At 26.7% G+C, this 27152-nt stretch overlaps 1 protein-coding gene across 5 annotated transcripts; it reads right to left on the reverse strand.

Annotated features, from left to right (window-relative positions):
* Positions 1-1673: 1673 nt before the first annotated feature.
* Positions 1674-27152, reverse strand: LOC112691521 (protein Gawky). 5 transcript variants are annotated; one of them, XM_025565790.1, is made up of 24 exons: positions 26964-27152; positions 26131-26231; positions 16311-16411; positions 14652-14687; positions 14307-14382; positions 13968-14188; positions 12961-13465; positions 12404-12900; positions 11981-12336; positions 11661-11863; positions 10017-10193; positions 9250-9457; positions 8981-9188; positions 8838-8915; positions 8552-8767; positions 8387-8482; positions 8039-8326; positions 7795-7977; positions 7540-7718; positions 6144-6309; positions 4912-5156; positions 4590-4845; positions 3301-3420; positions 1674-2652 (listed from the first exon to the last, which is right to left on the reverse strand). In XM_025565790.1, the coding sequence occupies exons 3-24, from the start codon at positions 16362-16364 to the stop codon at positions 2284-2286; spliced, it is 4737 nt and encodes a 1578-aa protein (XP_025421575.1). In that variant the 5' UTR covers positions 16365-16411; positions 26131-26231; positions 26964-27152; the 3' UTR covers positions 1674-2283. The 5 variants fall into 5 exon arrangements, with proteins under 5 accessions (XP_025421575.1, XP_025421576.1, XP_025421573.1 ...); XM_025565791.1 differs by lacking the exon at positions 26131-26231 and having other exon boundaries at positions 11661-11860; XM_025565788.1 differs by lacking the exon at positions 26131-26231.

Consider the following 27152-nt stretch of genomic DNA (forward strand, 5'->3'; position numbering starts at 1 on the left):
ATCACTGTCCGTTTTTTATTTTTGTTTATTTATTTGCATGTTTTTTTTTTAATTTTTTTTAATTTTTATTTTTTTTTTTATTTTTTTTTTTGTCAATGAAAATTAATTGATTATATTTAATATGTATATATTATTGATGTGCCACAAAATAAGAATACAGAAGGTGTAAGAGAATAGAACACTAAAAAGGAGATCAAACAAATTGTAACAACAATTTTAGAAATGTTTATTAGTATTTAACGTTAGACAATAAAATTAAGTAAAAATAATTTATTTGTAGTTTAATGGCACGTTTGAAAAAAATATGGAAGTACAGAACAAAATTTTTTTAACTGGTGATGAAATTCGTCAGTCGGAAAGAAAATTAATTTATTAATTTTTATTGTATAATAAAAATAAAAATAATAATAATAAAAATAATAATAATAATAATAATAAAAATAATAAAAAAAAAATTCATATTTATAGATCACAGTATAAGGATAAGCATTTTTAACAATTTTATTTATCACATGAAGCGTATTGGTTTTAGATCGTCTTAAAATTATTAACATACATGTTTTAAAAATGGTACTTTTGGGAAGTCACTTCTCCAAAGACATTTACCCCACAATACTTTATAATACTTAAAAAAAAACTATTTAATAATAAACCAACAGATATTGAGATCTACGGCTAAACTAAATTTTACTGGTGATTTTTTTAAAAGGGGATGGGGAGGACATTTTATAGAACTAATTGACATTTTTTTTTTTTTTTTGTTCTGCAACATAAAATATTTTGAATCAATTATTTTTATAAATATTGCTAAGTGAATGTTTCAACAAATTTCATATTATATTGCAACAAAATTGATTGTATTTAGAGATCATGTAATTGTGCATGAAAAAAACATTATTTATTGGAATTTATTGTATGTATAACATAAATATATATATTTTTATTTTATTTTTTTAATTTTATTTTATTTTTTACAATTTTTAGTTTTCCAATAAATTATATTTCAAGTCTTCATAATTTGAATTTAGAATAAACTGAATTAAATACATTGCTAAAACAAAAACAAAAATTACAAAGATCATCGAAAATGTATTTCTACATTTTGTATGCGTATGTGTGTGTGTATGTATGTATGTATGTATATATGAATATCTTTTTAAAATAATCAGTCTTGATTTATATTTAAGCAGTCAAAAAAAAAAAAAAAAAAAAAAAATAAAAAATAAAAAACAAAAAACAAAAAAAAAAGCTGTTTCCCCCAAATTTGATTTTAAATGATTTAAAAATGAATTTATGTGTTTATCAATTTTTTATCTCACTTTCATTCCTACATTATTTTTTTTAATTAAAGATATGCCCAAAAATTGATTAAATGCTAAAGGTAAAATTGTAAAATCTCCTAACATTATATACTCTAAGAAATTAAAATCTAAAAAAAAATTAGGCAACAATTTTATGGTTGGTCATCGCTTAAGTCTTTAACACGAAATACTGTTTTTGTACTAGTAACAATCTATTCAAATACATGAAGGCCCATATACAAACACATGCGCATATACATTTTTCTTAAATTTTTCGTATTTTATAGGGAAGATATTTTTGTACTTAACCATCTAATTTAAAACACAACAATAATAATAACATGGACAATAATCTTTATGCTTTTTTTTTTCTTTTTGTCTTTTTCTTTAAATATATATATGTATGTATATATATATAATTTTTTTAGACCTATAAGTTTAACACTATTCCTAAAACGATTTATAATCATAATTTTTAATTCTTTTTTTAATAATTAAAAAAAAAAACATAGGAAGAAATTCATATATAATATTGTAGCTGGTGAACATGATAAAATTAATCACTAAAAAATCTCATTCATAAATTAAAAACACCCCGTAACCGTCTTAATGTCTAAAGTCACAAAACTACTTAATATTAAAAATTAATTTATAATCCTTATTTACTTTGGTAGTATACAATTAAAAATAAAAAGAAGAACTCACATTATAAATTAATAAAATAAAAACATTTAAGTCTTAAAAAAAGTTATAGGTGTGCTGCCAAAACGATTACCCAGAGTCGAATGGCAAGCAGAATAAAATTATATAATATCTAAAATATAAACTTGGCTCGATTTGTTAAAAGCTTAATAAATAAGTCGATTAAGTGTTCATGGTGTTCTAAGACCTTATAATAAAAATGTCATTATATTTGGACTCATTTGTAAGTCAGGATTGTGTGTATAAATACATATATATATATATATATATATATTTCTCTTTACATTGATTCGCTACCTAAAAGATCGCCTGGCATAAAAGAATTTAAAGATGATGGTGTAGAACGGTGTGGATCGATTTGGTCAGCTCCAGCCCCCCAAAGAGAAGATGTATTACCAGGAGGTCCAGAGTTGTTACCACCCCACAATTGACTGTTGGACCAAGTGTCTGAACCCTGTTGTCCCTGTGAGTTTCCACCATTTCCATTACGGCCATTATTCCAGTTGGGTTGTTGTGAAGAATTGTTGCCACTTGCACTGCTACCACCACCACTTAAATGTGTAAGAAGCATTTGAACCTCAGCATCAGTTGGTGATTCAGCAAATATTGTTGTATTTCCGAGTACACAATTGTTCAACGCTCCTTGAGCCTAATAAAAAAAGCATTTCCCCAAAAAAGATTGTATTGATATGCTTCCATTAAGATGTTCTTATCATTCATATGTATGTTTACAATAAATAAATGAATAATGATTACACACTAAACAAGTTCCATATTTAAAATGTGAAAATAGAACATTGTTTCACTAATAACTTAAAATTATATATATTATACAAAGATAAATTGAGATATTTAATTTAGGTATATTTTATACAACAGTATAATATACAACAATACAATTCCTCAAAATATTAGAAATCGGCAAAAAAAAAATAAAATAAAAATTCCAGTACAAAATGTATATAGAAAACTAGTTAATTTAGAACATGGATATTTTAGAACTTTGTAAATTTTAAAATGAATTTAAAATAATCTATTCTAATTAACTTAACATTAATATGTATCATCATATATTAATTACCAAAAACCACAATTTTTTATGGTGAAAATTATTATTTTAAAAATGTGAATTCAATACTATATATATATTAATAAATATAGTACCATATACATTTAAAACAACAATATCACTCACAAGAAATATTGCCACTACCTTTACAACACTACTTCAAACATTTCATTGAGACCAAGGACTCTTTATAAATTTATTTTTCTATTATGTATAAAAATCTCTTACCTTGCTTGCTTCTTCTCTAGTCGAATACTTGGCTAATGCTATCCCATGATTTAGGTACATGTGAAAATTCACCAATGGTCCATGTTGAATGCAAAGTGTTTTGAGTGTTGATCCATCAATCTGTTAAATAATTACAAATATAGTTTATTTGTAAGAATAACTTTTTTAATATGTTAATAAAATAATTTAATCTTTTTAAGTAGGTTGAAATTGATTGTTCATGTATATATAACAACAGCTGAGTAAAATAATCACACACTTGTGGCCTTATGTGTATTCATAAGCCTTTTTTCAAGATTTAGTAGGAAACATTATTTTACATCAGTGCTTCTCAACGGGGGCGATATCGTCCCTCAGTGGGCGGTGAAGATGTAACGAGGGGTGGTGAGTTCATTTCGGACTGTTGGGGGCAATGAGCTCGTTTTAAGCAATAAGGAGGGCGGTGAAATTTTTCTGTTCAAAGCAAAGCACCAAGATTTATCTATAATTGTTTCCCGTTTATTGATTTTAAATAAACTCGTGATTATGAAATATAAACTAAATATACCAGAAGCAGTGCATTATCTAATAACGAAAAAAAAAATCGACTCAAAATCGTCAAAAAGAGGAGATTTATGCCTTCATCTCACAAACTTTGAACCAAACGTAAAAAAATTAGCTTTGAATCATCAAGCACAACCATCTCACTGATCAATTCATTTCGAAACATTTAAATTATATTTAAACATAAACATTTATATATATATATATATTATTTATGATTCAATTATAAACATTTCATGTATACTATTTTAATTTTAATGAAGTGATGGAGTGGGGGAAGCGTTGAAAAACATTTTGTTTCTTATTGAGGGGGGGGGGGGGGACAGCTGTTTGAAAAAGGTTGAAAAGCACTGTTTTACACATTTTTTTGTTAAATTTTTAAAGTACAACATTTTAAAGGCAAAAATAACTCTTTAAGCACTATAATAAATCATCTGAACAGTAAATGAAAAATTAATTTCCTAAAAAAAATACAGAATATTTTACATAATAAAATAAAATTGCCAACGTCCTTTATATTTATATTCCATCACAGTAGAATATAACTAAAATCATAAAATAAATTCAAATGCTTTAATTTATTTTATTTTATTACATATTTATACCTTAAATATTTTCAAATATTAATTAGAAATCATTCAAATTAAAAAAGATTGGTATTGATTATATAAATTTACACATATTAATGATCCAGTATTAATAAACCAGAAAAAAAAATACATATTAACTATTCATACTTAAATTACCTGTTGAGTTAAATTCCTTAGCAAGAGCCATGCACTAGTTACATTGTTGGACGAAGCTTGCCATGATGATGAGTTATTAGAAGGCCATCGTGGCCAACCATTATTAGGTGCACTCCCTGTTTTGGTAGAACCACCAGTCAAACCAGGTGGTGGTCCACGAGATTTACCACTTGACCCTAAAACTCCACCCCAGAGTTCATTTCCAGAACTACCATCAGTCCAATTATTTTTTGGTCCACTCACTTTACCTAATGGACTGCAAAAATAATTATTAGCATTAGTACATAACTCATTTAACTGTAAAAAATAAATATCAACTTACCTAGTAAATGAAGATTGTGTAGACGAAGGAGGTGGATTAAAAGTCCATGTTGAAGATGAAAGTGATAAAGGTGTTAATGGCATATCAACTGTTGATTGGGAATTTGTTGGAGAAGTTTTTCCTCCACTGTTAAACAAGTCAGAATTATTTGAATCCTTAATAGTGGCTGCTAAAGATAATGGACTGCGCACTACTGATCCAGGAGTTATAGTAGGATCATCTTCTATATTTTTCATTTGATTACCCTAAAAATGTTAATTATTTTTGTTGTATAATGTTAATCATTTTTTAGTTTATAATATGTTCATTAGCACAAAACAGAAATATTCTTATTTATTTTGTACTTGAATACAATATTTAAAAAATTTTATATATCTATTTTGGAGAGCTATTTTTTTTATTCAAAAATGATAAGATCAGTATAATTTTAAAAACATAACGTAGACATATAATAAATACAACAAAAATACTCTAATTTTAAAATATGAATTTAAGTAGAAAATGGTTAAAATTTCAATTTCAATCAATTAATGTTACAGGATTTATGGTAAATAAATATATGTATTAAATTAAATTTAAATTTAAATTGAATCACTTGTTTGATCTGCCAATTAATGTAAAACTAACAACAACTCTAATAATCAATTAATTGGGCAATAAAATTTTTTCTTGCCAATTTTGTGAATTTAATTATTACATTGTAATTAATTAACTTTTATTTAATATATATTGCAATGGATTTATATTTTTGGAATACTGCAGATTTAGCTGAAGAATCCTAATAATATACACATATATAATTTTAAATTAGACTAATTTAAGTACATTATTCACAACAATAAGTCTCGAGCAGCTAATTAATTATTAATGAAAATGATATACAATTTAAACTTAGTTCCTAGTCAAAACTAGTCCCCGAGAAAGAAAATTATATTTTGTTATTTTTATACATTGCTTATCAAAATGAGACTAATATAGTACACATCACTATAATCTATGAACGGAAAAAATAATTTTAAACATCATTGGATACCATAAAGCCGCCTAAAACTTTAATTATATTTTAAATATTATGAATATTAAAATTAATCTTTAATAATTTATTTATACTAAAATTATTATTTTTTAATTATATATAAATTAAAAAATAATTCTGAACTCATTTTTTAATTTTACAATTAAATATATTGTTTATTATTAGAGGAATATGTAGAATATTAAAAAAAATTTACCTTCCATGGTTTTCCTGGTTCAAATTCGGGCACAAGATCAGTAGTAAATGCTGATGATGCAGAATTTGATTGAGAATTCGATCCATTATTAGGCCAAACTTCTTTATTATCTTCAGCATTGTCTGGCCATCCACTATCAGAACGGGCACCAACATTAGTCCAAGTACTAAAATTAATTTAAAGAGTGTTATATTAGTTTAACCATTTTGGCCAACTTAAAGTAGGAAAGAAAATCACACAAAATTTATATTTTAATGTTTGTTTCAATATATTATACTTATTACAACTAACCTTAATTGTATTTATTTTATTCATATGTTAGTTAAATTAACCAGCCTTGCATGGTAGATATAGACTAGAGCAATAAATATTTTGATGTAAAAATAAATTTTAGTTTTCAAAAAAACCTACATTGTCAAATATTCTAATGATATTAATTATTAATACTACATTAATTTACATATACCTAAAACAATTATTAAAATTAACATATTAAAAAAAAAATAAAATATTTTCTAGATAACCAAAAAGTGAAGAATTGTGTACATCCAGCCTAGAGCACAGTAAGTAAATGATTGATATTTGAATTTTACATATAATAAGTATTATTTCAAAAATATGTTTCTGACAAATAAGAGTAGAAAATTATAAGAATTTAGTTTATATATATCAAATATTCACATATAAGTATAGGTTAAGTTATTAAGTATGTATTTTATCTATGACAATATACTAAATAACTCATTACTTGATATTAACGATTATTGACCCTACTATAGGTTTGTGAACACTCAGATGGAATTGGTATATTTTAGAAAGGTTTGTGAACTCATGGTAAATTATCCTTATTAAAAATGTAAAGAAAAATAATGTGGACATTAATTTTTCCTGTAACTATCACAGAACTTTTTTTATTTTTTATTTTGATGATTAACGCACTATCATGTTTTTGGTTACAAAAATACAACCAGACAAAAATTGATACATGCCAACAAAATATAATTATAATAATAATAAACTGTTTTTTTTTTAAAAAAATAAAATAAAATAAAAATATCTTTACTTAGTATGTGGGGGGAGGGGAGGAGAATTGAAGGATCTCAATAGCTTTAAATGGCTTTTCCGATCAATGAGAATCATTTAACAAAAAACTAGAAAAAATTAATCCAGTAGTTCTTGAGTCACTTAACCTCAAATATATCAACATTTATAAATATATACACACACATAAAGTAGAAACAAATAATAAAAAATCAGTGAATGATGCTCACACAATTCTGATATTTGAATTAACACAGCAGTACCAAGATTAAGTTACATCAAAACATTTTATACCATAATATGATGACATTCTAAGTATTAAGGAAATAAGTTATAAACAAAATGAAAAATTTACCCATCATTTTGACTGAGTAATGAATTGTAAGTGGGGGAAGTATTGCCAGGCGTAGACTTTGAATTAGCTCCAGGTGCTCGACTAAAATCATTACCCATTCCTAAATCTTCTTTATCTAAATTAGGTAACTTCCACTGATTCAATCGAGACTGCTGACTAGTTTGAAATCCTTGTCCACTCTAAAATATAGTCATAATACATTAAATTACAAAATAAAAACATTTTTTGAAGTTATAAATTAAAATAAAATCTTACTATTTGAGAATCTTTATTATTCATTGCCATATCAGAAAAACCAGACTGAAGAAGTGTTAATGGATCATTTTTGAAAAAATCACCTACTTGTCCTCCAATTAAACCAGATAAACCACCAAAATTAGATTGATTTTGGTGTGCTTGGGCTTTCATATGCATGGCTTGATTGTTAGCAATTTGATTCTATGAATAAATAATATTTATAAAATTAATTAATCAATGAGTAATAAATTGAAAATCTTACTTGAAGCGATGCTATTTGTTGCCGGGCTTTATTAATGGCAATTGCAGCTGTTACCATAGCAGGACCAGATTTGGGATTATTAGCAACAGCTGCTTGAATTTGAACATTTTGTTGCAAAATTTTGATCTGTTGCAATAACTGATTTAACATAATTAATGTCTGTGGTGCCAATGGTTGATTAAGTATTTGATGATTTAAATATCCAGCTTGGACAGCCATTTGAATTTGTTGCACTAACATTCGCAATTGTTGTGCAGTTGGTTGATTTTGCATTTGCCTAGAACCACCCTATTAAGAAAAAAAAATTGTTAGTCAAAAAACTAACAAAATTTTGAATATTATAAATACTTGAGAGTATTGTTGTTGCATAGAATTTTGTTGTGCAGGTGGCTGTTGAGCTAATATCTTTTGAAGCATGGCTTGTTGATTAGAATTATTTCCAATCTAATAAAAAATGGTATACAATTCAATTATTATTAATACAATTTTTTAATTATTAAATATTAAACTTACAGATGGCACAGCAAAAGGCAATTGTTGTGAATTGAATCGTTGTTGATTGATATTAGATCGATCAAATGGATTTTGATCATCAGGATGTTGACCACGTGCATGTGAATTCCAAGAATCTAAACCTCCTCCACCAGGACCTCTAGTTGACAACAAAAACTCTAATGCTTCTTCCATGCTAATATTATAAGATCGTGTAACGGATTCTACATCTTCTTTCTAAAATTTATTTTTATTTATAATGTATCATGGAATAAAATATATATATATATATGAATATGAAATATACCTTGACTCCCATTTCAGCAAGGATTCTATATGATTTACTTTGCCATATGTAATCTTTATTATTTTGATTCTTTTGACCCTAAATAAAAATCATACAAAAATTGATTTATAACCATTAAGTTTAAAACAGTTTAATTCACATACAATATTCTTCTGTCCCCAAGAACTTGGATCCATGTCATTGTTACTACAATCACCCCAAGAGTTCTTAGACTTAGGACCTGGTCCCCATTCAGAATTGGGCCAAGGACCACCAGCATTGCCGCTTAAGCCCATTTTATCTTCACCCCAAGGACCAGTAACATTTAAATCATGTTGACTTCCTCCACTAACATCACCCCATGTTCCATTTCTAAAAATAAATATATTTTAGAATGTTTATTTTAAATGATATTTAAAAAAATAATAACTACCTTGGATTTCCAGGCCATAACTGTTGATCCACCATTTTAGTAGGTGGCATACCAGCTCTATTTGGTGGAACACCTGGAGGACATTGGTTACCCATATTACCAGAACCATTATTGTTTCTACCAGCTGCAGCTGCTGCAACTGCAGCAGCCATATCTGCTTTGCCCCAATGTTTGTTATTCATATTATGCTGAGTACCCAATAAACCACCTAAAAAAAAAAAAGAAAAAAATTGTAAGCTAAATTGTATATCTTTAAAATTACAGAATTAAAAAAAAAAAAAAAAAACTATGAAGATATGTTTCAATCATAATTCTAAACTCAATAAAAACTAATTTACTCAATTTTCACAATATCAAAGATTATTTTTCATGTGCTATGAATATCTTATCTTACATTTTCAACACAATAGTTTGTTAATAATTAATAATAATTTTAGATTTTTTTTAACAATTTTTTTTTTTTTGTGGTATGAATAAAATTTAACACATAATAAAATATAATTATTAATGAACTCAAAAAAAAAAAAAAAAAAAACAAATTAAAGAAAATAGAATTAACAAATCTGAATAGTTAATGATTATAAGAGCTTTTGATACAAATAAATCTTCAAACCTTTTTTATTGTTTCATACAAATTACCTAACATTAAACTATACATGATTATGCTTTGTACAATTTAGGGATTAACCTTAATGTTTTTTTAAAAAAAACAAATTAGATAGACTAACATATTACAAATTAATCACTAAAAGGTTTGGTTGTCTTACCGCCAGGCACATTGGGCCTAGTTTGAGTATTTCCCCACAAAGATGTGCCATCATCGTAATTTAATAAATTGCGCCTGTGATCTGTGGGTGATGGTTCTTCCCATCCATTGCCTTTGTTGTTGTTATTCATAGGATTTAAATCTTTGTGTGGTGGTGGTCCTGACCACTGATTAATTACTGAAAACAGCATAAAGAACTTTTTGCTTCAATCCATAAACGATTTAAATACAACCACGTTTATGAAGCAATATTTAAATTAAATATCCACCAGTGACATTTATCATACTTGTAAGCTTTAAGTTAGAAAATGTATACTAATTGAGCTTTAAAAATAAATAGAATATTTTGATATTTTATTTTAATATACATTTTAGAAAATATACCTTATTAATAAAGAATAATATTTTAAAACAATTTACAAAATTAACATAATTATTAATAATTATAAATACAACCGATTTTAAATGAATTTAAAAATGTTTGTACTTATATAAAAAATATTAATTTTAATGAAAAATTAATAAGTTTAAAATATTTTATTAAAATAAAGGCAAAATAAAACAGTTAACTGAAGGATGAAAATTTAAGATTAATTTATGTTAATTATAGAGATCTGTAACTGATTCAGATCTTTGAAACAATTTTTATTTGAAATAAAATCTCTTTGGTAAAATAATTTAAGACTTCTCAATAAAATATATCATTAATGTTTATAATTATTCTATTTTACCACCATTAATAAAATAAAATATTAATGTACACTTAAGTACAATTTAATAATAGTTTTGATATTAATATTATTCAACTATATTAGAGAATGTTTATTAACTCTAAATATACTTTAAATTTAAAATAACCTAAAAAAGGAATTCTTTGTCTGAAATATATAAAACCTAAATTGCATGTCAGAAGCAAGGCTTGAAGATTTATTACTCTCAGCTGAATGATTAAATGATAATGACTTAAACATGTATTAAGGTTTATAAAACTAAAATGAGTAAGTATATTGAATATTAATAAAATATGAACTTAATTAACACTTTTTGCAGTACTAATATTGAACAAAAATCAAACTGAAAATTTTTTTCTATCAAATTACTGAATTATTTAGATCAAATAATAGATAGATGATTTTACAAATGTTAAATGTAACATAAAATGTAAATTAAAATATATTTTGAGAAAAAAAAATCTCTCAAATTAAATTACGGTTTCGTAAAATGTTGGTCTTACTGTCATAAAATTATAATTTTTAATTGTTCATTATTTTTTATATAATTTAGCTAGACCATAATTATTTTTTTAACACAATATTCAGAAATAAAATATTGAGTGAATCCATATTTAAATTAGATTTCATATAATTTTATATTAGTAAATTAAATTAAAATGTTACTAGTTGATATAGTGTATTTGAGTCTATTTAATAAACAATGGTTTTAAATAAACATTATTAAGTTACAGACAAAAAATTAATTTATACATGTACATGTATAAAACATACTTAAAAACTAACATGAATAAAACCTATTCATATTCAGTTGAATTGATTCATACAATAAATATTTAATATAATGTTTGTAAGTCTTATATCTTTTATATCCAGATGCTTTTAATGAATGAACTATTTAAAATTATCACTACCTGGTACAGGTCCTTGACCAAGTTTGGCACCTGGTGTAGCAATGACTGAAGGTGGTGGACCAACTGAAGGAGGTTGAACATGATGTTGCATGTGATGCGGTGGTGGTCCACCCCACATAGGTTCCATACCAGCACCACCGCCAGACAATGTACCATTTAAACGACCACTTATACCACCACGAGCATCACTACCAATTCCTCTGCTTTAATAGATACATAATAGATATTAAAAATAAAATTACAAAATAATAATAAGAAGAATACATAAGAAAATTAATGTTTCAATGCTTTCAGTTATAAACTCAATATATACAAATTACCTATGGTCAACAATTCCATTTGGTAAAATATCTCGACGATGAGGACCCTGATCTATAGATCCTGGAGGTCGATTGAGATCATTCCATGCAGTATTACCAGAATTCCAGGATTGACCTTCAGGTCCAATATCTTTCTTAGGTGGACCACCCCACATTGGAGCACCTGGCCCTTGTGGAGGAGGTTGTCCTTGACCCCATTGATTGCCCATAGTTGTAGTAGGATTTATGCCCCAGTTGCCTGTATTTCCTTCTACTCCACTTACACTACTAACATCATCATCTTCGCCCCAAGTACCTCCAATATTGGAAGCTGGAGTATGTCCCCAAGGAGTTTTGGATGTATTTTGAACAGGTATCTATGAAATATATATAATTAGAAGATAAAAAACAAATTTAATTATTTTCTCATTAGATTATTATTACTTGTAAAGGAGGTTGACCACCATTTCGTAAAGTTGCTTCCCATAAATCAGTACCATTATTAACTTTACTCCAACCAGGACCACCAGTTAATCCAGTTAATGGTCCATCTTTAGTATTAGGTTCTGGACTATGTGGAACTTCCCATTGACTATCTTGATTAACATGTTGACCACCCCATCCATCTTGAGCGTATAAAGCTTCTCGCATTGTATTAATTTGTTCCAGTTGTTGTTTAGTTGAAGAGTTTACAGCTCCATTTCCACTATTAGTTGGAGGTGAGTTACTTGATTGAGGATTAGAAACTCCACCAGAAGTAGTGCTAGCTGTTGTAGTTGTTATTGACGAATTACCAGAAACTTGAGGCCCTGAAGAGGCTGGTAAATTTTTTCCAGCAGCCTGAGCCCATGATGTAGTATTTTGTTGATTAGTTGCCTGTGATGTAGATATAGTACCATTACCGCTAGATGATCCAGAGTTTGAATTTTGTCCCTTATTACCTGTTACCAAATATTAAATTCATTAAAGAGTACACATAATTACTAAATAAAAATATTTACCTATGTTAGATGTTTGACTAGTATTATTTGAGCTGGTACTAGAGGACTGTGGACTTTGTTGCCAAGGACCATTAGAGACAGCATTTGGTGGAGATTGACCATCAACAAGAGGACTTGTATTCCAATTTGAAGTACCAGTAACAGATGCAGGAACTGGTGTTGTACCAGGATTTCCCCACCCAGCTGTAGCTGTACCGTTACCAGATGCCAGAGTAGTTTCCCCACCTCCTAACAAACGACATACGGTAGAAATACCCCAATTTCGTTTGTACTGTGCGATTGGATCAACATAAAGTTTGTTTAATGGAATGGTTTTGTACATTGCGCTTTGATCATCACTGTCATTATCACTTGTTGAACAATTAGACTTAACCCTAAAACTAATAGTAGTAGTAACATCTTTAATGTGAGCACCAGAGTAGCAAGCCAGTAAGCATTGTCTTCCAGTTCCCCCCCATGTAGAACTATCAACATCACTGGCAGTTACCATCGTACCATACAAATCCTAAAATAAAATTTAATTTAATTAATTTACATTTTATTAGTAATACAATTTTTATCAAATAACAGTTTTTAATAATTACAATTATATAGCTATTATTATTATATTTTATAAACAATTATTTTATTAAATCATGCCAAAAAAATTATTAAAAAAAGGTTTCACTACTTTGACAAAATTTGATTGTAATATTATTTTTTAACATATTTAACCAGTGATTATCCAAAAATTACTTTGTTGTCAAGTTTAAAATCTTAAACAATCTACTATAAACAAATATATGCCGAACAATATTATACTATTATCTGTAACATATATCTATAGTCTTAGTTACAATATATTGGTTAATTATTACCATTATTACAGTTTTTCAATATATAAAACCATAACGCACTAGTATAAAATTTGAAATAATAATATTATGATTTCAAATGCTAGCATTAATTATAAACTTAGTTTAATATCAATATACTATAGTAGCAAAACTTAAAGTTCAATTATTTACCTGTGTTTGTTGATGGGACGGAGGATCTCTAGTAAATCTAAATGTTGAGCTGGATATCACAGACCAATTTAGGGGGATGGTGGGCAAATGCAATCCAAATGATGGTGATGATTTTCGGGAATGGCAGAGGGAGCCAGCTCCTCCTCCAACTACCACCCCGGTAATCTTATTTCTTGCTGTTACAGCAGAATGATCAGCCTTATCAATGACATTACACGATTCTAATAAAAACAAAATTGATTGTAATGTTATAATTATTACAAATTGCATTTAATTATGTATTAATTATTTTTCTAAATGTTCAATAGCTTAACATGGTTAACTAAACATATTAATTACCTGCATTTATAGACAAGGCTTCACCACAACTAAACTTGTGTGGTAAGGTAACTTTTGTGGCACACACAATATCATCCTAAACAAATTATAAACTATAAATTTAATTTTTATAAAACAATAAATATATCATACAACATTAAAAAGAACAATATTCTATTGAAAAATTAAGTAAAACAATAAAAAGACAATTTATTTGATTAATCTAAACCTAGTCAAATTATTTCTTTACTATATACAATTCTAACAAAAATATGAAACATTCAACATCTAAAAAATATACATTTCATTACTAGTGGAATATTGAAATAATCTGTAACATGTATAGAGAATGATTTTCAAACTCACCATTAAGCTGCTACTTTTATTCGTCTTTATTTCATCCTAAAACAATAACATCAAAATACAAATGATAAAAAATAGTGAACTAAACTGAATAAATACCATTGAACAAAATATTCCATCATATACACTTTTAAAATCAACATTATAGAATAAGTTGAACATTTCATGAATTTTAGAATTTTAGAATGTAGAGAATATTCATGATCTTCATTATTTTCTCAAAATTAAAAATTCATATGTTCATAAATATTTTTTTGAAATTAAGCTTGAATTTTTTATTACTCAAAAATAAATATGTGTGAAGAACTTTGTATAACATTTTAAGAAATTTTTATCAAACCAAAATTATTTTAATTTTAAAAAAATGTCTACAAATATTTAAATTTTCTATTAAGAGCTTAAATAAATCTTTCTAAAATTATACCTTCAACAACAAAGGATGATTTAAGCATTATATTAAGCATATATATTGATATATAAACTTCCAGTGCAAACTTTATTATTTTTTGAATAGCAATATATTTAGTTAAAAACTGGCACGCCATAAATTTTACCATTTTTTTTTATCTTATTATTAGTTTTTTTTTTTTTGCAATAATTAAGAAAAATGTTGGGAAATTTATAAAATAATCCAACTTCATAATCAGGGCTCAAAAGTTGTAGCACTAAAAATGTTACTTTTTAGATCTTAAATATGCACTTAAAAACTCTAAAATATGTGCTATAAATAGCACGACAAATCAAAAAATATGCATTTAACTTGAAAAAAATGTAATTTTACAAATTGTTGGGCTCATTAGATACAGTCAGGACTGATTGAATTATAAACTGTTAACAAAAAATTACTTAAATATACTTGTAAAAATGTACTAATTATTAAATTATTTTATATATTTACCTTGGAAATTGTCCTAAATTATTAAAATGTTTGATAATCTAATGCAATGATATAATAAGGGAATAACAATGACATCACTAACTATTAATACATCAAATTGTCGATGAAAACATAAAATAATATTTGATGAGGTCTATTTATTTCCAGTAATTAAAATAATTTTTAGTAACATTTCTAAAACCAAATAAATACAATTATTATTAACAAAATGTGATTATTTTCTACATTATGTGAAAATATACCCGAAAATATCATTATAAACCCTAAATTATCAAAATAGCAATAAAACCTGTAAATATGCATATATAGCAAAATTAAATATTGTGTATGATAATTTAGTAGTGAGAAACATATTTGTATCTTACTTTGGATGTTCTAAGATGAACCAAGAAAAATATGCATTTGCTAGAACTTCCGAGCCCTGCTCATAATACTAACTAAACAATACTTTCTATTAGACATTTTTTATGGTTTTAAGATCAGAGAATTTCTTCTAGTTAAAATCCAGTTTAGATACATTAAAAAGTAGTGCAAGATGAAATCAAGGTGATTATTAATGGTTAAAAATTAAATTTAATTAAATTAAATTAAATAAATTAAATCTTTTCTCAATTATTTGGAAAATTTTTGAGAATTTTAAATATGATTTCCAACACTTTGATTTTTTCATTATGTTTAAATAAGACATTAAAAATTTTTTTGTTATCCAAATAGAATATAAAAATATTTAACTTCAACATATATAAAATGTAAATTAAACAAACCTTTTCTTGTATAGTGCTTGAACCATTTGTATTAGATACACATATTATAACCATTAGGCTTATAACCGTTATTCTTTGGCAAATCGATGCATATACCAAGTCTACAACATTTAAAAAAAAATATAATAAATAGGTATTTGAATAATTTCCACAGGTGTTCACTAAATTACATTAAAGGGAACAATTTAATATATCAGTTTAAAAACAGACATCTGTTTATACATAGTGGTCTAAAAAACTAAAATATTTCAATAATAGGTAAATTGTCAATTTTTTTTCATAATATATAGTCTGACAAATAGCAAACGCTTTATATGATACTAAATTGTTAAAAATCAATTTTACTTGTTGATGATCCCATTGCTATTACATTACTTACAAAAAATTATTTATATTTTTGTATAATAGATACTTAGATTTAATTATTAAGTAAATATAATTGAATTACAATTAATAACAAGTTTAACAAAAATCCATCAGACTACATTAATTGGTTTAAAGTATGATAGTGAAACTTTAATCCAACCTTATTGTGAATTATATTACCTAATATATAGAAATATAGTACTACAATTGATTAAAATTTATTAACCTAACCTTAAATTATATACATTTAGGAATTATAAACGTTTATATGTATTTACTTTATTAAAAAATTATTCGGTTAGAAAATTAAATAATTATTATAATTAATCTAAATCTTTGTATTAATTTAAATTAAGTTTTTCATCATAATACAGAGAATTACTTAAAGACAAAAGCATACAAAAAATAAATTCAACATTCAGTGAGAGAGTTCAAAATAGTGTGATCATAATTATATCATCAAATACATTTCTCATCATTATTAAATAAGTAAACAATATCAACTTAAGCTTAGATAAATCTTTAAATATAGTAGCCATAATAACTAATAAAAACTTTTATAATATAAATGAAAAATATAGGAGTTCAGTGAGAGAGTTCAAAACTATAGTCATAATTTATCAAAAAACTAATTTCTCATCATAACACACAAAATATAAATAATTATAGCATACAAATATATGATATTTAACATTCAGTGAGAGAGTTCAAAATATTATGATCATAATTAAATCATCAAATACATTTCTCATCATTGTTAAATAAGGAATCAATATCAGCTTATACTTTGATAAATATTTAAATATTCTAATTATAAAACTTGTACAACCTTTTATAATACAAATAAAAATATTAGAGTTCAAAACTATAATCATAATTTATCATAAAACAATTTCTCATCGTAACACAAAATTATAAACAATAGTAGCATAAAAAAGTAAGATATTCTGAAAAAGAGTTCAAAATATGATGATTATTAAATCACTAAAAGTATTTCTCATTATTATAAAATATGGATCAAAAACAACTTAAAAAAGCTTAAGGTTTACAGATCATAACATTTAGTACATACATTTTATAATATATTACAGGGGTGGCCAACCCAAATGATTTTGCGGGCCACTTTGGAAATAAATTACGATCCCGCAGGACACATATAAAATTAAATTAGTATTTACCCTTAGTAAAAAAAAATTTGGAGATAACATTTTAAACAGAATTAATTATTTAAAATAAACAGAATGAATTATTATTGTTTTTATCGCCATATTCTGAATCTAATTCTTTCAAAAAGTCTTCAAATTTTCGGTACAGAAACGCATGTGATGGAATGTAATTCACTGTTTTTATAACTACTTGCATAACATGGTTCATTGACATTACTTGGGAACAGATTTTTTTTGAAGAATCAAACAGTTTGAAAAGATTAAGTAGTTAATAATACAGATTCCAAGTTTTATGGATATTCCAGAATATTATATTGGGACAAAAATAAATTTTTTTCGTAAATGTTTGATAAATCTCACAAGCCACAAAATTCCCCAAGTGGGTCGCGGGTTGGCCATCCCTGATTATTACTAGAGCACAGATTTATATGCATAAATATATGCACTAAAATTCTAAAATTTGCACGAAAAATAAAAAAATTAGCGTAAAAAAACTAAGCAAAAAAAATCTTATAACTTATCTTAGTATATGTATTTAATTTCCCCCGATTATTGATCTAAGGTTATATTTGGGAAAACCGTTTATACCTACAAGTATACCTATTAATTTATTTTGATATTAATGGAAACCATAAAAATATAATATTTTTTTCTTATATTATAATACTACACATTTTAAAAATGTCTAAAAAAAAAAAAAAACAAAAAAAAAAAAACATCGAAATATGCGCTAAAAAATGAAATATACTATTAAAATTGTAAAATAAGCCCTTAAAATAGAAAAATGTCAAAATATGCGCTAAAAGTTTCATTTTTTTAAATTGGTATATTATGAAACAAATGTTGTGCTCACTTGGCATATCATATGATCAACCAGAATAAATATGCAAATGCATCAAATCTGCGCTCTAATTATTATAAAAGGTTTGAAAAATATTCAGTAACTCATTGAGAATTCATAATTATAATGATAACAAATAAATTAGTTAATTTCTCATCATAATACACAAGATTATAAGTAATATAGCATAATAATGATTATAATATTTAAAATTCAGTAAGAGAATTCAAAATGTAATTAATAAAAAACTCATACTTAAATATATCTATAATTATACTAAACGGAATAACTATTATATATTAACTTGAAAAATATATGAATTAACAAACACATCATATAATAATAAATAATTATCAAGCTAATAATACATCTTTACACAAATTTTAATAACTAATAGAACCACAAATAATTTTTATGGCTTCTCAGATTTTGAAAATATCACAAGTCAATTTCATTTATTTTAACATTTATATTAAAATTTTGATTAAATTAAAAGTTTAATTGACCAAATAAATTAAAAAAAAACTAAATGAACCATATTATTTATTTAGAAATATTTATTATTCATTTTGAAATAATAACTTATTATTGAGAAGTAAAATTAAAAAAATACTATAACTATTTATAAATAAGTATAAATTATTAAACAAGTAATAAACTTTTAAAATGAGTACCTTCCTCCTGAGTAATGATAGTTGTTTCAATTTTTGTACAACTATATTTAAGAAAATAAAGAACAAAAGAGATAAAATATAAATAATACTTAACTGATATCTAAAATGGAACAAATATTCAACAAATAATAAAGATAACATAGAAATTTGAAATTAAGAAAGCTTAAATTGAACCTTAATGAGCAAATTGTATCTTCATTGATTATAAAAGAACTTTTTTATTTTTAATAATATTTTATACATGGAACTTCTTAACTTATAATTATTGGTCAATATTTTTATCAACCAACAGTTACAAGGTACAAGATAAAAATGACTGAGTGTAGCCATCGCAGTAGAAGGACAATAACATGACTTATAAATAATTTAAATTAAAAATCAGTAAATGGTGAATATTTATAAATTAATATATAAATAAACAAATAGATTATATATAGATATAAATAAATGCTTGGTTTGGAGTATTATTATATTTATGAAGTACAACCAATTTTGAACTTAAAATTCATCATTAAGTATATACTAAGTCAATAAAATTGTAACTTTTCATTTGAAACCAATCATACTTTACAAATATAAAAAGACAAAGCATTATTTATTTGTTAATTTATATAAGAAATAATGATTATTATAAAATATAATTAAACATTAAAATAGTGGTACAAGACATAAAAACTAAATTATATTTTTGTCGTTAATATTAGTAACAAAGTATTTACTTAGTAACAATAAATTATCAATCACTCAATGGTAATTCAAAAATAATGTTATCTTTATATTATTATAAGATTATAATATACTTAATATTTATCCTCAATATTTGAAAAATCAACACAATTTAAATAACGCCCGAAAAATGAAACCTGAATGTCATCATAATAGTAACTTGCAAATATCTCAGTAACTGTAGTGTTAAACATTATCAAATATCACAAATGAACACAGTGGTGCCAACACGATGGAGTTTCTTTGGGAAATTCGCAATAGTACGCGACGTCATCACTGCAAAATGTCATTTACTTACAAAAATCAATCCGTGGGGTCGATTTCTTTCAAAAATACCTATAGTTTTAATTTATTTCCCTCGAAAAAAAAACCTGTATCACTTCAAAAGTTGCAACTGATAAATTAAACTGATTGAATACTTAGTCACAAACTAAACAACCCGATATTAATATTGATCAGAATTGAAGCGTAAGGAATATTTCGATGCGATTCATAAACAAGATCGAAATTCATCAAATAGATCAAATTAATATTCTTATTCAATAAAATATTCAGTCATAGTTTAAATGTGCAAAAATAAGCTAACAGGCGATAGAAAAACTGCTACAGAATATGACAAAGGTGGGAAGAGACGTTATTAATATTAATTACCTTTATACGAGTTTATCCGATATTCCACAGAGTTGAAAGATATTTGTCAAACTAACACTAGTAACACAGACACGATTTTATTAGAGATTTTACTTAACACTAACAATTTTATAACAATGTGTGTTTATATTAATATAACTTAAATAGTATTATCGAACGATTTATGCGTGATTTTCGTTGGAAACAATATTATAAAACAAATGACTATTAATATATTATCGTCAGAGCGTTCGCGTTTTGTTGCGGGACGAATGGAAACACAACGACGGGCGAAGGAAAACGCGAACGATGCCGAAAAATACAGTGGCACGACCGTGCGGAGCGCGAGAGGGCATCGTTCTAGTGTCGGCCAATCGCCGCCGATCCGGTTCACCTATTCCGTTCGGCCAATCTTCTCTCCCTCAGCCACCGCCGCTGCCGCTATCACCTCGACCCCACCACCGTCACTTCTACTGGTGCTGCTACTGCTGCTGCTGCTGTCACTACCACCTCCACTAAAGCCGCAATCGTCGCTACTACTATTGCCGCCGCCGCCGCCGCCGCGCGACAATAAAAATTGATCCGGGACACACAAGTACACAACGCGCGCGAGAAAACACTAACACACGCACACACGAGTGCGCGCGTAGACCCAAATACACACACACACACCCCCAAAAACAATCTCTCCCTCTCTGTCTCCGACACACACACAACCCCAATCCCTCGCTCGAGCAAACACTGCACAATAAGAGCCGTATAAAAGCGGCGGCGAAAGCAAGTATGGCTCGATAACCCCAGTGTGGGTATTACAGACTGCCGTACATGTTCGCGTTGCTATATCACGGCTGCCCCACTAAAATAATTACGTGCCGTTTACGATAAAAGTATAGTTTTTTTTTTTTTACTTCCAATGAAAAAATATAACTACATCAGTACTGTTGTTGTTTCAAGTGTAATCCAGCGCATTTGAAAATTAAGTTGTGACGACGCGGCCCGTGTATGAAGTGTGCGAAATATTAGAAAGTACAAAATATAAACCATCATCAATATAGTTATTATACGATGGCGGAATGTAAACCTACGTCAACGGTCACATTGTAGCCAACGGATACAATAATTATGTTATCCTTTTTTTTTTTTTTTTTCGCTACACTATAACTCTCAGCGCACGACGAACCGCCGTGTCGCGCGAACAACGGGACTTTCCCCTCCGACAATACCGCCCACCGTAACAGTTGTTTTTTTTCGCTAAGCAGGACATCCAAAAAAAAAAAGATAATAACCGATAGAAATCGCTTCAATCAAGGCACTTCCCTCTCTCCAACGGACGACCGATCTAGTTACACAGTGCGTTACACGAATTAATTTCGTTATCATAATTACTACTGATTTTACTTAATATTATGGCTTTGTTGTGAAGAGACGGAAAACAACAATCCGAAAAAAAAAATAATGCAGAAAATGGTTACGCAGCGCAGCGGGGTCGATGACATTTGACCGCTACGTGCAACGTGAAAGTCGTTGTCGGCCAGGAAACAAGCAATATTGCAACCATTTAGGCCAATCGAACCCCCTTTAACCTTTATCGATACATTTACATAAGTACAAATAAAATGTATAAAAACATATCATTATTATTATAAATTTCAAAACGTATGAAACACTGATACGCATATTCTAAACAGCAGCGGCGGCGAGTACATTATACACTACATAATTATAATATAAAAATAAACACACGCAAGACGGTCGGAGCCAGCTGCTCAAGTCGGCCGAGGGGTCACGATGGGTGGGGAGCTGTTTTCGTGTGCGGCCAATGGATCGTGAAAAAAAAAATTATAATGCGCACCATTGCGTGGCGTGTCGACAATTGGTCACACTGTATGGCAAAACGTATCTGGTAAAATACGGTGCACAGCTTCCAACCACTGCCGCACCAGCAGCGAACACTAAAACGACTACGCTTCGGGCACGACCAAGGTTATTTCCATGTAAAACAGACGCAGACGCAGTCGCCACCGTCGTTCTTAGGGCCTGGTCTGGATGGATAGCCAACGTTAACTACGTAATTTTTGTCAATAGGTTTTTTTTCACTCCTTCCATAAATACGTTGTTATTATATTTCCCTTCTCTCCAGTCTTAAGAAAAAAATATTTGGAACAAACTAATAAATATATAACAATATATAATAGTATTACTCAACACCGTGTAGTCACCTAATACGACAAGTGTGAATTGTTGAATTGAAAAACAATGGTAGATCGCTAAGAGAAAACAACTAGCAAAATGTAAAGAATAGTTGATCTAATAAAAACTTGATAAATAGAATCTATTTTAAATATAACAAACTGAAAATATTAAATACATCAATGCAATACAAGAATATCTAGTAATTTGAATAATAATACTAATAAGTACATATGACTAAAATTTAAAATTAAGAAATGTATAAGTTGCTCCGAGGCTAATGTTTTAAAATATCTTTATTCGTAAATTATGATATTAATTTGAACTCATTCAAATAAAATAATTATCTAATTTTCAATTAAGAAATTCTATAATTATCACATTAGATTTATGTGCAATAACAAATAATAAGTACTACAAATATATACCCTACATTAAAATCACCTTTTATTCATGCTATAATATTTAATTTCTTTTGTGTCTTTTGTAAATATGTAAGCACTTAATAATATTTTGTCGAGTTGGTGCAACTGTAGAAAATTAGTATTACGATTAAATAATATTTGGTATAAAACAATATATTAATCATAATTAACAACATAAACTAATAATTTAATAAGAAATGTAATACTATATTCCATTAAACTGATCAAATAATTAAATAAACACTACAGCTAATGTTTAAACTATATTATTTAATTTATTACTTAAAAACTAATACATGGTAGGTATTATTATTTTATTTCAATCTTACAATAATACTTTTTCAGAAGTTAACATTGTCTCGCAAAATACCGAAGTAATAAAAAATTTTTCAAAAGCTTATAAAAATTATTGAAATTATTAAAATAAGACGATTATTGTTTTTTATATTGTATTTAGTAGTAACCGACAGTAGTATCACTCCAAACCTCCATACATAAAAAATTGATAGTTAAAATATAATTTTTTACTTTAGAAAAATCCTAAATATATACTTTAAAATATTTATTTTTTTACGGATTTTTAAATTTAGGTAAGTTTAAAAGACATATTTTAATATTTATTTATTTTTATAAGGAATTTTTGCTTTATCAGATAACTTATGTATTATGGATATAATTAAATAAATGCTGTACAAAATTTGTAATGTTTATTTAATTATCATTATAATATATTATAAATAATTATTTAATGTTTAAATGACATATCGTAAAATAACTTGAGATATTTGAAGAAAAAAATAAAATAATTTTAAAAATTATGGCATCAGTTATATTTTTATACTTCAACAATACGCAAAATGAATACATTTAATTTTTCAGATAATCATTAATAACTTGATAATATAAAATTAAATGCCTATCTATAATCTACATAGGAATATAAATGATTAAAATTGTTATTATATTTTTAATCAGACGAATAATTGTTACTTTACTTGACTATACTTTTTCGTAATATACAAAAAAGAAAGAAGGAAGTTAAGGTACAAATCGAAGTAGCAAATTAAAAACATCAATAGGAAATTAATGTTTATGGTTCAGCGCATGTAATTATTTACGAAGACCTAATAGTGATTTCATTTGCATATAATATATATTATTTTTATTTTTCGAGGGCAAACAAAAATCATTCAATTCATATAAAAAAATCAAACTAGGTTTGTCGTCTATGTATTGAAATAATAATACATAAAAAAAAAATCCTCCCAAAATGCCATTCATTTAGTTTTTGACAGTAAACAACAGTATTTGATTATTCCTAATAAATTTCTTAACTCATTTATATTTCCTCTATACTTAGGTAATTTAAGAGATAATCACTAAACAATTGTGAAACACCAATGAGAGTAATATAAGCAAGAGCACCTTATACACATAAACTTCGCTTAAAATATTTTTTATCAAATTTTAATTAATAATATTTTAATGCACTACAAGGCGAGCGAAAAAAGACAAATATTCAATTTAGAAATTATTGACCGAAAAACAAAATTAAAGATAGAAAACAGAAGCTTATCTTACTATAATACTTAATACACGTAATTAACCAAATTTTTAATGTAAATAATGTATAAATAACTACTTCAGTAAAGTATAATTAAAAAATAATTGCATATCAATTTGTACCGACGTCTATATAGAAGAAATTATTTTCCGATTAAACATTAACTGTAATTTATATATTATAAACATATATACATACATTATAAAAATAGTAAAATAGTGTGAAACCACTAAGCACTTTTCAATTAGTACCAATTACAAATATTAGTTGTAATCGCTAAATCTATTATGTAAATAATGAAATTCTGATATATATATATAATGGTTTTTAAAAATGTACTTAACTAAAGCTGTCTAAAGGTCGATAAATCATACTATATTTAAAGATAAATTTAAATATTATACGGAATTAACAATTGTGAATTTATTCCATATAATTTAGTATTCTTTACATGTCTACCTAATAATCTTAAAATATTTGAAACAAATCAAAAATAGCTCAATTGTAATATGAAGCATCAACAATTTAGTTTTATTAAAAACGATTTAATCAAATATAAATTATTTTCTTTAAGAAATTAATTTGATCAAAATAATAACCATTGATCAGTGCACCCTATTTAAGAGAAATTGTATATTCTTTTAAAATCGACGACTGTTAAATAATTTTACCAACAGCTAAATTAATTGAACTGTTAATAATTAAGTAAACTGTCAATACTATTTACGACCTCGAACGATTGGAAATGAAAAACAAGAGATTAAAACAATTCACCGACTAGACTACTAGACCATCGTGTACCTCTCGCCCAAAGTCTGTAGCTCTGATAAAGAAAAAAGATAAGCAATATTCGAAGGTTTTATTTCTGTAATCGTTGTTAAAATAATTATATTTAAAGAAATAATTATAACAATCAAGGTGCACAAATAAAATAAAACAATATAAAATATGATACAAATGTATACAACCTACAGGAATAATATTAAAACGGTCAGTTTAAATATATTTTAATGATATATATAATAGTATGTTCATTACATATCGTTTATTAAGGATGGAAGTAGCAACTAATAGATTTATTTTTGTTGCATAATGACACAACGTTTATGCGACTTTAAAAACCGTCAGGAAAAGCAAAAAAAAAAAAAAGCGACGACCATTCGAATATGAAATAAATAGTGGTATCTCATGACGATATCACAGAGAACCTTCTTCCTACGGCTAAATCACATCATTACCTCAAAAATTTGACGCTGATTGGTCGACCGTTAAAAAAGCGTGGTGGTGACGACGATCCTTTAATGGAAAAGAGCATCCGCGTGCGCCGAAAGGGGTAAACCTAGAAAATGCGAAGTCGTAACATTTACGTTTACGAAAAAACACAATTGATAAAACGTCCGGCGATAAATCTTCTCCAAACGTTTCCACGGTATGAGTTATTCCCAATAGCGGAAATCGACAAGCGACAGAATATTTATTATACCCAAAACACGCGCGCATTCGAACCGTGGCGAGGGACAAAGAAATAAAGGGTAATAGTAAAATCGACTGAGTTTGACCTTTAATGACAAATAAAGGTACACAGAATAATAATAATAATAATAATATTATTATTATTATTATTATTAATAATAATAATAATAATAAAAATAACAATAATAATAAAATAGTACACTGCTGCTGATAACGATTATCCCCACGAACGCGCAAACGACAACAACTTTAATTCGGATGAGTCCAGAATGAGCCATTATACCTCATACAGTAGGCATCATGTATAGACGCATACATATGCAGCATATTGAAAACTACAGTTAACTCGTTTACAGCGATATTATTAAAAATAAAAATAATATAAAAAAACAACGCAATAATAATTAAACGAACATGACTAAAATATTGTTGACACCCAACAATCTATGTCTAATATGCCTAACAAAATCGTGAGAAATATATATTTCACAACGACACCGATGAAAAGTAATAAGCCTAACGCTGGTCGAAAAAGTTTCGATGGAGGAAAAAATTAAAAAAAGATTGTAAAACAACATTAAAAAACCCATCCACGTACCTTGTGTGCAAATATGATCCGATATTTTATCACAGGAATTGGTAGCTTTATGGTATTGTGAAACGTCGATGCAGCGACCGTATTTTTCGCACGGCAGTTCAACGCAAAAACACCATCAATCGCGAAACACATCCAAACGAAACAGAGTAGACGCCATTTTTGTTTATGATTAGAAACGGGACAAGACAA

Source organism: Sipha flava, unplaced genomic scaffold (genome assembly GCF_003268045.1).
Source record: "Sipha flava isolate LNK unplaced genomic scaffold, YSA_version1 64_pilon_pilon, whole genome shotgun sequence".
Lineage (NCBI taxonomy): Eukaryota > Metazoa > Arthropoda > Insecta > Hemiptera > Aphididae > Sipha > Sipha flava.